Source organism: Eucalyptus grandis, chromosome 2, assembly GCF_016545825.1.
Source record: "Eucalyptus grandis isolate ANBG69807.140 chromosome 2, ASM1654582v1, whole genome shotgun sequence".
Classification (NCBI taxonomy): Eukaryota; Viridiplantae; Streptophyta; class Magnoliopsida; order Myrtales; family Myrtaceae; genus Eucalyptus; species Eucalyptus grandis.
The window spans coordinates 55,110,615-55,123,799 of record NC_052613.1 but is presented as its reverse complement, the minus strand read 5'-3'; the positions used below and the strand labels follow the sequence as shown (position 1 = coordinate 55,123,799).

Sequence of the window (13,185 nt, the reverse complement as noted above, 5' to 3'; positions counted from 1 at the left end):
CGTGGTGGGACTCTTTGGTCATTTAAACCAACTTAAACCAAGAGTTGGATCCTTATCAAAGACAGGATTGCACAACTTCGTTTCATAACACTTCCCATTAAAGTTAGCGGACAGCGACGCCATTCCATTTTAAATTATAGATCAATTAATTTTTTCGAAAATAGAAATGCTTGTTGTTCAAACAATAATTAGAAGAAGGGATAGTTCCATTCTTATCATATCGAATTGGATTCTATAGAATCAAAGTGTCATTTTTTATTGTACTATTAGTGTTCTTTCTTTTAATACTTACTGTGATCTCCAAAGGCGATTACCATCTGATCTGCCGGGTTTTTGTTCTCATCTCCCTCTTTTCTCTTTTGGCATTGTTGACAAAGTGACCACGCTGAAGAAGCATTAATCAACCCTAAAGCACATTTTATGTGGCACTGTACCATTACATATATTTGCTAAGCTGATAAGAGCAGCCATAGACAATCCCATCGAAGCATTCTGGTACTAAAGTTAAGTACAAGAATGGATAAATCTCGCGATAATTCGGATGTGCGTGTTCATGTGTGCACCATACACATACATTTATATGGACGGATACCTCTTTTATTTATCCTCAATAATGTATACACAACTTAGATCAATTTAATGAATTTCACAGTTTCTTCTGCGTCCTCCCATCAGCTTGAGTCCCATGCCAGCATTTGTCTGAAATTGATACTTAATGTGGTTAGAACCAAAAAGCAAGAGAAAATAAAAAACTGGCAATTACCTGCGATCCGCCTAAACAATGCACGGTGAGTGGGATAGCGCCTCTTCGGCCTGGACATGGTTAGAACATTATCCACTCTCCCCAAGAACTTCGGTTTCCGCCGCGAGAAAGCAAGGAACCAAAGACCGGTACGCAAGGTTTGGATAAATCACGATTGCCATAGTAGCGGTCGCAATGAATTTCAGTACACGCCATGGATTGCATCCGGACAAAAGCTTCGTCACCAAAGCGGGCGAAATATGCTTTGATTGGTCAAGGTCGATTGCACGATTCAAGACACATTCTTCGCACTCGCCCCAGAGACTTCCGACCGTGCGATCATTTTTCATGAATCAGACCGGCTGGAAGTCTTTGAGGGAGAGTGCAAAGTAGAGAAATGCCTTGGGTTTCAAAAACTCTCTCAAAACACAATCTCAAACGATAATTTCTGCAGAAAAAAGAAAGACAAAGTTTGTTCGTTCTCCCTCTTTGGCTTCTACTTCTAAGCGTTTGAACTTCACATCAAAGTCCAAACTGAGAAAATTATACAAGAGGCATAGGATCAGAAGCCTTTGAGGGAGAGTGAGCAACCCAATTTGCCTTGGAGAAAACCTTCACTTTGGGCTTCTTCATTTTGCTCTAAGCTTTTTGGTCCTGAGGGGCAAGGGTTGGCGGAGAAGACCATCTTATAGTGGAAAAAATAGGGCATAAGATGTGGAGAATAGTAAGGGTGGCCAACAACATAGCGGGGACCTCATATCTTGGCTCTCGACTTTATTGGCAAACCAGATCCTCTTTGCTTCCAGATAGGTTTTGTAATAGATATAATAATAGTAGGTCGTCGTGCATGGATAAAGATTGTAGATTGAAATGTTCTCAAAATGTGCTTGACACTTGGGGCAGAGATAAACATTTGAAACCATACAAAAAGAAAAGCTCAGCTCAAGATCACTTCGAAAGCAAATCCAAGTTAAATTGTCTCGAGGCAGCTGCCATGATTTTGCCACAAACACGTGTTATAGGAAATCGTCAGAAAAATCCTAAATTATTGTATAATTGTAATTTAATATTAAACTTTTTAATTTGCTTAATGTATTCTTAAATCTCTTGATGAATTTTTAACATAATCCATCTAGCTAATTTAAGTTAGAAATCATTAACATGGCTGTCAATGTAACACGGCTAGTAGCTAACGTGTGACTTTATTTAAAATGATGTCATGTTGAGAAATTATATAAATCTTATTGATTTTTTTTTTATCTTTTAATCTTTTCCTTTCTTTCTTACTTTTCTTTCTTTATCTTTTTTTCCCCTTTTCCTCACTGTCCATCTTTTTGGAAATGACTGATGGGGTCGCAAGGGCCTTGGCAATGGCTAGCGTCAGTCACAAGCGAGGGCTTATTGGCCCTCCCTAAGATCTGGTCTCAATCAGTGTAAATTATGCATCAACAGCAATGTGATTTGATTTTTCCAAAAAAGAAGAAACCGCCTTGTTAGCTTTTGAAAATATAGCTCTCTTTTTCTATATTGTTAATAAGAAGGGAGAAATGATAAAAAAAAAGGGGGAAAATATGGGGAAAAAAAGGATATGATTAAAGAAAAGAAATGAGGTATGTCACCGAAAGCATTGGCCGAGTTATTTTTTTACCGCTTAATATAATTCATTTGAAAATTATTTAATCAAGAAATATAGACAGAAGTTGAAGAATTAAAAAAGAAAAAAGGAGAAGAGAAAGGAGAAAGAAGAATGAGTCAAGTCCAGTGTCACAAAACCCCATCTAAAGCCAGCTTACACGTATCGAAAATTTATTCATTATATACATATTTCAAGTGCACCCAAATAGTTTCGATATTAGTAAAAAAAAAAAAATCAATAATACCCGTCGGAGGATTTCTCATGTTTAAATAAGATCCTATGGCATATGAAATGCACTAAATATTGACATATAACGATGTCAATTAATTTTATATATCTATAAGGTTTGACTGTAAAAGAATGTCAAAATGAAATCAAAATAACCGATCTGATTTTTATTTTTATTTTTAAATTTCCCGTTACCATTTTCTCTTTAACACCCTCATATACGTCTTCCGGAAAACGTGCTGAAAAATTCATTTGCAGCATGAAAGAGTTGACAACAACGAAAGAAGATTTCAATTCGTATTCGAATGCTTTGTATCTCATGAGTCACTTTTTCAACCACGATCGATCTGCTTCATATGCTTTGAAATTTAGGTTCCTTGGTTCTTGTCTCCAATTTAGGCAATAAATGAACCTTTGACACATTGCAAGAGTTACTACTGTTTGCGTTTTTCCCTTTTTTTCTTGTACGAGAATAATGCAACTTGTCTTAGGCATATGAATCTTATCCACATTATCATTTGTACGTCAACGCAAAGGAAATTTCCAAATTGACATTCCACATTCGCCAAATCCTACTTTTCCATCCTTCTTGCTTTAAATCTCGACACCCAGTGGCGTATCTTCCATTTTGGATAAGAAAGATAAATGTGTCTTAAAAATTCTCACATGTGTCCCAAAAAAAAAAAAAATACTTCATATTATACAGTTGCTAATATGGGAAAATCGTCCGATCAATTCTAAACCTAATGTATGGTACGGAATTTCATATGTTTAAGATTAAATTGATAAAATCGAAAAGTTTAAGAATTGAAATGCATCAATTCAATAAATTTAAAGCAGATTGGGCGATTTTCCATGCTAACTTCCTTAAACACGCTTCTAATTTGTAACAAAGACTTATCTAACATGGAATATTCGTACCTTCAGAGAAAGCAGGAGTCATATAGATCTTATTAGGAATGGCGATGAACAGGGATTGCCAGACCTTCTACAAAGCCAACGCAATGACAAGTTTCCAGATCACATTATGAATTTGCCTCACCTGCTCCTGGGCTACGGAAACCGTTTATCAGAATGCCGGTGAAATGTGGTCCGGCCTTATGTAGTTGTTGATCATTTCATCCCATAGTTGATCAGCTTTGTCCATTTCACCCACCCTAGAGAAACCATCAATTAGTGAATTGTTCGTCATGGTGTCAGGTTTTCGGTTTCTTTGAGACATTGTGTTGAAGAAGCTCATTGCTTTGAGTATAGCTAAATAAGTCCTCTCCATGACATTTGAGCAAAAATGATTTCTTCAGCCTCCGCAATACCATCTTTCGTACCACTACTCTCAGTGTTAACTTTTCCATTGATCTCAATGTTGCGACCCCAAGGTGAAACCTCAGGTTGGTTTACGGATGGCAAGATAGGCACACTCTCTCCTCATGTTGCACCTATACTTGCATAGACTCTCCTAAGCCTTATTGGCCACAAGTTGATATCTTATACATTATTCATTAAATGATATTAGAGTCGCCACTAATCTATTCTAGACTGCTTAAAAATCAAGTGAGGTGTGGAATGCCATTTTAATTATCTTTTTCTTTTAAAAAAATATTATTTCATGTGATTTTTTTCAAGTTTTATTTTGAATTCACGCAGTGCCACATGCTTATATGCACATGTCCACAATCAATAAAGCGAAGCAATCAATAATAATGATATTAAACGCATAAAATTAAATCAATTGTAGGAAAACTATAAACAACTTGAGTTGTATCGGGCAAAGTTAACCCAAAACCCCAATATAACTCCTTAGGACAAGGATGAAATTAAATCAATTATTAAAAAAAAAAAACTATACATAACTTGAGTCGTATCGGGCAAAGTTAACCCAAAACCTCATTATAAGTCAGTAGGATAAGATTCCCATGAGCTATTGTGGACATCTCGATTTTAGTCAACAATTCAAATTTTCATTTTTACAAGGAAAAAAAAGATGAAGCTAGTAAGGCAATGACAAAAATAAATAAATAAATAAGCTAATTGACAAATGAATAGGGGAGGGATTGATTCGGTTTTTCATAATTTGGATAACCCAGAAGAGCTGATCTTATACAATTCACTCATCGTTTGTGCCCAAGCCCAAATCTAGCCTATACTAATACTGAAGCCCATCAAATCCACTATCAGAACCCCAATTACCCAATTACATAAGCCCAATTTTTTTGTGCCACTTTGACCCATATAACGCAGGGCCCAAAAATTAAGCCCATAAAACATTAGGTCTCTCCATCTTTTTCCCTCGCTCACGCCCTAAGAGCGCGTCCGTCGGTTACGTTCTTCACGGAACGAGTCCGTAATCGAAAGTTCGCAAGTCTCCGTCGCTTCTGAAGATCGTTCGATCGCAGTGAGAAGTCGCTCGTGAAGATTGTTTGATGGCTGCGAGGAATCGCTCCATCGAGTGATGATACTCACCACCGATATCTATAGAGTCTTCGATGGCCAGTTCGATAGCAGTTTTCAAGCAGTAATCATCTTGTTCGAGCCATTCTGCCTTAACGCTTGGTGTCGGCTCTATCCGTTAGCCAAGAAGACCCGAAGTGCATCGCTCTCGCTCAGAGCTCATTCGCTGGTGCCAATCCTTACTGTTGGCACTTTCCAAAGTTTTTCTATCGATTTAACCATTGAGCACTACTTCAATCAGTTTCGCTGATAAAATAGTATATATTGCTCACTTTCCACGAGAATGAGGTGAAGAGTTCGATTCTTTTACTCGGATAGAAATTGACGGTATACGAGACTTTGCTTCTTTGATTTAGAACATTTGGCTTGAGTCTAGTGGGGAATCGGAGTTGGAAATAGCTGTATACCGTTCCTTCGCTGATTGCACATGCTATGTTTGATAAAATGTTACTGGGAGAAGAACATCTATTTTTATCAAAACCAAAAACATATTAGCGTAGTTGGTATATCATTGAATGATTAGTTGGTCATTTGAGCATGAAGATGGGCTGAGGTTAGCTTGATAAACAAGTCTATCTAAGCCCAAATCGGGCTGTTTGCACGTGGGTCGGGTCTTAGAACTTAACCCAGATCCTTGTGAGTTCAAGTTTGACTGAACACACGGACCGGGCTCAAGGGCCCAGCCCGAGTCCTTTTTCCATAAATAAAAAATAATAATAATAATTCCGCAAATGAAAAATCGGTTAGACAAATAGACTTTGATCAGTTTATTATATTTTAGTACTAGAATTACTTTGGTTACATTTAGATAGACTATACATGATTTAGGAAAGTTAATGATTTTCTCTAATTTAGATATAGGAAACATTAGTTTCTATAGAAAATTGAATTTGGTTTGAACTAAGCTCGTGAGAGTTGTCAAGGGTTTAATAACGAGGATATGTTATGTTCTTTGCTCGACTCGTATTGGGTTATTTTACCGCACTTCACCATTTTATTCACTTTTTATTGCTATTCTTGATTTGTTTATTTGTTGTGATTGCTTTTATATTGTTTTGTGTTGTGATTTATTTTCTTAGTTGAAAATAAATATAAAAACATTATGTGGACATTTAACGGACAAGAACTTTATGACTCGTAATTATATAATAAAATTGCATAGAATTCATGTGAAATGCTTATTTCCTTGTATGATACAAGGGTTTCGAAAAACTCACACCAATTAGAGATCGTTGGTTCACTTTTGGCACTATCTCTAAATCTGTAGAGAAGGGTTGTGATAGTTATGTCTAACAATTAGGCATAGAAAAATGTCTCCTAGCTTATATAACAACTTCTTAATGGCATGCAGTAAAACTCGAAAAAGGAAACCTAGACTAATCATATCGAGAATTATCTAATGCCGCAATAGAGGAGAAAAATCAACTTAATCGTGGGCAAATAAATTTGTAGCAAAATAGACTAACACTATGCAAGACAACATGTGCGAAATAGAAAAAGAATCTATTATAGCAGAGTCGATTATATTATACATGATATGTTCTATTAATTTAGAAGCTATAGATAATTATTATTACGGATCAATGCTATAACATGGAACGTAAAAATCAACTCGATCCAATCAATAAAAAATAGTTAAACACAATACTAGAGTTAATTTTCACTCAATTGATTATCGAAAATTGATAGAAATAAAGAAAATAATCATGTCAAGCTAAAAAGAAAAATAATTCATGATAAATTCTGTTTTAATATCAGAACATCTAATAAACGATGCACATATTATTATGAGATACCTTTTTTCCAGTTAATTAAATTCCCCGTCTATTTTAATTGTCATGACTTTTAAAAGATATTATATCCAAAAATTTGGAAACGGGTTAATGAGAAAACAACAAAGATGCTCAAATTACGTAAAAAAATTTGAAAAATAAAAGAGGAATTCAATCGAGCCGCCAACCCTTTTTCGACGACCGCTGCGAGCCCCGTCGCCGTAGCGACGGCGGCGACGACGGCGTTCGTCTTTACAAACCCCTCGAAATTGCTACGGAATCTGCCGACCGTTAAGTAATTTCTTCTTCTTCTTCTTCTTCTTCAGTTATGCCATGGCCTCGAAGCTGCTCCAGCTCGCGCCTCACGAAGCGGAGAACCCTCTCGAGCTCTCGCTCCGTCAATCCTTCCGCCTCCTCGAGCCCGAGCTCAGGCCGCCCTTCCCCCTCAAGACGCGGACCTCCGACGAGTGCTCCGATCTCACCCGCGCCATCCTCTACGGAGCTCTGACCGAGGCCCGCCTCGCCAGGACCCACGTCAAGCACCTCCACGCCGTCGTCACCGACGGGTACGCGCTCTTCGCGACCCTGCTGGCTCGAATCGTCGACGAGCTGTACGACAGGCTCGCCGAGGCGGCGAAAGCTCAGGTCCTGTGGGCCGCCGGCGAGATGGTCGATGTCGCCGCGGTAGGGTTCGGCGGATTGCTGGTCGCGCTGTTGAGGCAGATCGTCGGGGGCGATTTTCGGGGCGGGAATCTGTGGCTGTGTTTCGAGGTGGTGAGCCTGTTCTCGGGGAAATGGAGCTGCTTGCTGGAGGAGGATCCGTTGGTCTTGACCAGTGCGCTGTATAGCTTTCTGAGGTTGTTGGCTGACCACTGTAGGGTGACTGCCGACTCGAAATTGGAGGCGCTGAAGCGGTTGGAAATCGAGTTTTGCGTTAAGATGTTGAGGGAGCAGTTTGGTCTGTGTCTGAAGATTGGGAGGGATTTGATACGGTTGTTGCAGGACTTGGTCCATGTGCCTGAGTTTCGAGCAATATGGAGGGATTTGGTTTCGAACCCGAGGGAGTTTGGGGTCGCCTGGTTTTCGGATATCGCGCAGATATATTCCGTGAGGACTTCGAGCCGGTATTTCTTGCTTCGGCTTACCCCTGAGGCAGAAACGCAATTGAGGTTTCTGCTCACGCACGTGAAGCTCGGGAGCCAAAAGCGGCATCAGACCTGGTTTGCCAGCAAGTTCTTTTGCACTCCGGAGAGAGAGACACTCATAGTCGATATTGTTCGCTTCGTTTGTTGTGCGCACCACCCGCCTAGAGAAATCATTCATTCTAATGTTATCCCGAGGTGGGCTGTTATTGGTTGGCTTCTGAAGTCTTGCAAGAAGAATTATGTGGAAGCCAATGCGAAGTTGGCCTTATTTTATGATTGGCTTTTCTTTGATGAAAGAGTGGATAAAGTTATGAACATTGAACCAGCATTGTTGTTAATGGTTCATTCTATACCTCACTATGTTGAACTAACGCACACTCTTCTTGAATTTTTGTTTCTTCTCGTGGATAACTATGATGTGGAACGCAAGGATATGATATCTAGCAGAGTTTCATCATCTTTTACTCTGCTCATTAACCAAGGATTGAGTCACAATCTTGAAAATTTGACATCAGCTGAAATACTTTCTCCACCTCTGAAGGAGAAGCTTAGGTGTTTGTTATCAGATAAAAGAGTTGGGATTGCTCAAGAAATACCACCAGCTAAAACTCTTGGTCATTTAATTCCCATGGAGGTTGGAACAGCTATTCCCGAGGAACACCTTACCTGCATCCAGAAAGACGAAGTTGGGGCCAAGTCCGTCGATGCTTCTGCTTCCATCCCTTCTAGATTATTGACCATCACTTCAGAAGTTCAAGAGAATGATATCCAAAAATTGGTCAAAGGTCTGGGCAAAGCAATTAAGAGCTCACACGTGTCAAGTATTCAGGCTTTAGAGCAAATCCTTGATTTGTATATGAACGTTGGCAGTGACTCGCCCACACATTGTTCAATATCTCCCGAGGTTTTATCTTCGACTATAGCGAGGGAACTAGAGTTGAATGGATACAAACTCTTTGCACCTCTTGAGCATCCACAAGATTATATTGATGATGACGAACGCGAGTCTCCCACAACCTCAATTATTCGGAAATATCTCTCTTCTAAGAATGAAAAGTTAGTTCAACTACTTTTGTTCTGGTCAAGGAATGGTTTTCCTGTGGGAGCACACCTGTTATATTACGCATCAAGATTAGCTTATGAGGCAGACATGGCAAAGCATAGGATTCATGAACTCACGGAAGATGGTCTTCACAAGTTGATCAACACTCATGTGCCATTCCTGATGGGTCACATTGATTGTTATCTCACCTTTTCAGATAAAAGGCGGGAGAACTTTCCTGAACCACTTCTTGCTGCAGCTGTATTAGAGAGAGAGTTAGCTGTTACAGTGGTACAGGATGCTTTTTTCGCTTATAGACATTACCTTTTGCATCTAGCAACCATCCCTCCTGAAGAAGCTAATAGAACTCTCTCAGAGCTTCTTGTTTTTGATTTAACTTCTTGCTCAGAGTGGAAGGGGATAAAATGGCAGCTTTTATTTCACGGTGTCTTTTCTCAGCTTTCTGATTTATCCAATGGCCAGGAGCATGCCATTAGATTACTTGTGAGTCACTTGAACAATGGCGATATTGTCAATATAAAGTTTGAGATTGGGCTAAAGAAGCTATCCATACTGGGGGAGAATGTGGAAACTGTTCTTGGTTTAATCCAAAGCTCCATTCACTGGGCAGTTGATGAGCAACATAAGTTCTGGAGTCTGATTAGGCTGGAACTTATGGGTTCTCAGTTTCAACTGGAGAAGTTGATCTTAAAATTATTTTGCTCAGGGGAAATAGATGCAGGCAAGAGTGCTATTGCTGTGGGAGGCCTTTTAGATCTGTGCTGTTCTCGATTACCTACGGAAGAGCTTGTTGGTGCAATCATGCTGTTACCCAATGATGTGTTTCATAACTTTTCTGCTACCGTCCTCCAAATGTGGGCTGCATCTCATGCTTCAATGCTGTTTACTAGCTTAGCTGAGTTCTCTAAGAAAGTCGAAAGCATCAACAGAAAATCTATTTTCTCTGAATCTGCTGAGCTTACAATCAATGATTCTGCAGTTTTATGGTTGTCCAATTATTGTGATGCCCAAGGCTTGAGCAGGTCCAATATTTTTGGCAGCTTTCCCCAGAACACCCACGAAGAAAATCATATGGTCTCATGACACAAAGCTAATTGGTTTCACTAAAGGTAAGATGCTACATAAAGGACCTTATATACATCAGGACTGCAGTTTCTGCATGCTGTGATAAATTTTAAGTCAGCTATTGTGAAAATAGATATCATATAAATGCCTACCCTATACCTGTCCCTATAAAAATTGGAAGAGCATTTTCCAAGCTTGCCCTATTATTTCTTGAAAACTCCAGTAGCACTCCTTGGAAACAAAACAGGCTTGCGTTCTGTCCCCTCTTCCTGCATTGCAGTTTTGCACATCTTCCGATCCACTCATTTTCCTATCATTTCCCATTTTCTCTGACTACTTTCATCAGAGAAAAATTTCTTAAATTCCCATACACGATTTCACATATAATTGCACATCTAACAAATTCTATTTTATGCTTGGGTAAATTAAGTTTTTTTTTTTTTTTTTTTTTTGGGTCAGAAGTAAATTTGACTACCTTATAGTTTTTCATTTTATATTGTTATACCAAAGATAATATTTATTATTTATTCTAGTCTGCATGCTTTGAGTGCGCTGGTGCGGATGATCCTGAAGGTGTCAGACCGGGCAACAGAGAATGTGCCAAGACTCGTGGCCAGAGGATTTGATTGGGAACTCCAATGATTTCACTTGCAGTAAGGTGGTCGTCTCATTTTGACGATGGTCCGATACAATGATAGGTAATAGTGTTTGAAATTTCTGTTGCCTTTTCTTTTTGGTTCGATTTATGTCATTATTTCTTGTTTATGTCAATTCGATCTTTTTAGTAAAATTCCTAATTGGTTGAGAGAAATGATGGGGAAAAGGAATGGTGGAAAGGGAATGTTTTTAATTGGATTTTGGTGTAGAGAGAGAAAGTATATTTTTATACGTAATTTTGGATGTAAAAATTTTTTGTTTAAAAAAAAAAGAAGAAAACTTTGAGATTCAGAAGTTGAACAGTACAAATTGTAAATTAATATTCCATAAAGAGACTATTTTAGTTCCCTAATTTTTTTGTATTTGTTTTAAAAGCTTTTTGGTGGAGCAATGATGGGGAAATAAGCTGCCTTTGCATATAAATTTATGGGCTAATTGTTTAATGTTTGTTTGATTGTATGCTTAGAGCTTAATAGTTGGTGTGCGATGATGAAGCTTTAAACTGGTGAGAGGCTCTAAAATGACAGTGAAGTTTCCTGCTGGAATGGTCTGGAATATCCAAAACCATAGAGAGGTATTGCCATATTGATCTCAGGGAAAGAGTATGAGTCCTCAAAATTGGTGCAGAACACATGTTCTCTGCAGATGTCAACCATAGAGTAGAACCATGAGTAATAATATGTCATGTATACTGGAGTCAATGTGGCTGTCTTGAATTTTACTTTGAAGGAAAAGGTTGACACTGGGAGAGTTTCAATTAGATGAGTAGCAACTAGGATTTTTCTCTTTTGGACGAGTGAAGTTGTGACTAGGTTTTATTGTGATACTTGTTGCTGGAGATTGACTTGACACCTTTTTCGGTATGTGTGGATTCTACCTTACTGTATGGGGCCTATAGTGATTTCTTCCTATTTTTGGCTTTGAAGCAAAGTAGAACATTGTGTAGGTGAATTTGGTCAACGATTCTTAATAAATAGGTTCTTTGTAAATTTGTTGTTCTTTACTAAACTTCCCATTAAACATATTGTTCCAATTCTGCTGTTCTGCCTTGTCATCCTTTACTTTGGAATCTTAAATTGGTGTATTTCCTTCTTCTTCCTAATTTCTATTTATTTTTGTTTTTATCACTAGAATCACGATAACTTCACAAAATTCATCCATGGAATGTCTAAAAGGCTTCCTGCTCAGGAAACTGAGGGAGATTGATCCTTGCTACCTTTGATTGTGTCATCTTGTAAGACAAGGTGAGCAGCTCTCTTTGCAAATCTTGTTGAGGATCAGAGGGGGGCGCTGCCAAGTTGAGTGGAATGCATGAAGTATAGGTATCTTCTATGTTGGATGATAGGTGTTCATGTTTAGTTTGTTTCATGTTAAATCAATATCTCTGGCATTCTTATTTTTTTTCTTAGTCCTATTTAAAAACACAGGATTTGATCTGGTCCATTGCTTGTTTTACACTTTTACTTAAAATGTGACTGCTATAATGCTTTGTTTGATAAATCACTGAATCTTGTACTATATTTGGTTTCTAGTTTTTCTGTTGAAACTTTATTTAAGTTGCAAAAGTCTTTTGGCTGGTGAACGATCTCTTAAAAAGTTGTGGAAACAGGTTTCATGTTGCTGGTTTTCCAGCAATTGTCTGAGTCAGTCACTGTTGTCCGTCTCTAAAAAGAGATGCCTCTAAAAGTGTGTTAGTAGATTGTTTTTAAGAAATATCTGCAGCATAAGTTTTGAGAATTCCATAGCAGCCAGCATCGGTGTGTTCGCTTATGTGTTAAAGAGAGTGTCTATGTACTTGTGCAATTGCCTTTGGTTTATATCTTCTTCCTAGAGATTGTGATCCTGGATATACTATTTCACCTTTTCAGGAAATTATCCAGTTGTTCGGTGTCCTGCTTATCAAGTAAATCAATGCTTTCTTTGACCAACGGGTTATAGCTACAGGTTTTGCTGGGGTTCCATTCAATAAGCAGATGATTGTTAAGTTAATGAAATCGGTCAGTGGACAGATCTGCAGACAACATTTATTGGTTCATCACAAAAATGCAGAAGATTTGATTCTGTGTTTATGTTTTATTTGAGAGGAGGAGGAAATTTTGTTTGCATTGATCTTTGCATATTTCTCTTGTTGCCTCTGACTCTGGCTTTGCTTGTATCCTGTATGTATAGACTGATATGACAGCGTGATCATCATTTTGCCTACAGAGTTGGGGAAGTTGTTCATTCAACTGTATTTACAACTTTAACTTTAGTATTTAATTTTATCTTTATTCAATATATTTTGTTTTCTTTCATTGAGATCTGGCGCGAAATGAGGGGAGAAAAGTGGAGGCTAGAAAGCAAAATCTGGGTTATAGAAAATTATACACCTTCATTAAGCAGATAGCTCTCTGTTGCCTTGCTGGTCTTGTAGCGTGCGTATTGTTGCT

At 38.3% G+C, this 13,185-nt stretch overlaps 1 protein-coding gene across 4 annotated transcripts; it reads left to right on the top strand.

Annotated features, from left to right (window-relative positions):
- Positions 1–6,957: 6,957 nt before the first annotated feature.
- On the top strand, positions 6,958–13,050 carry LOC104435703 (integrator complex subunit 3). Of its 4 annotated transcripts, XM_039307641.1 has the most exons (5): positions 6,958–10,143; positions 10,633–10,797; positions 11,223–11,330; positions 11,888–12,000; positions 12,625–13,050. In XM_039307641.1, exon 1 carries the CDS (start codon positions 7,160–7,162, stop codon positions 10,115–10,117), a length of 2,958 nt encoding a protein of 985 aa, XP_039163575.1. In that variant the 5' UTR covers positions 6,958–7,159; the 3' UTR covers positions 10,118–10,143; positions 10,633–10,797; positions 11,223–11,330; positions 11,888–12,000; positions 12,625–13,050. The 4 variants fall into 4 exon arrangements, with proteins under 4 accessions (XP_039163575.1, XP_039163576.1, XP_039163574.1 ...); XM_039307642.1 differs by lacking the exon at positions 11,223–11,330 and having other exon boundaries at positions 10,673–10,797; XM_039307640.1 differs by lacking the exon at positions 11,223–11,330.
- The last annotated feature ends 135 nt before the right edge of the window (positions 13,051–13,185 follow it).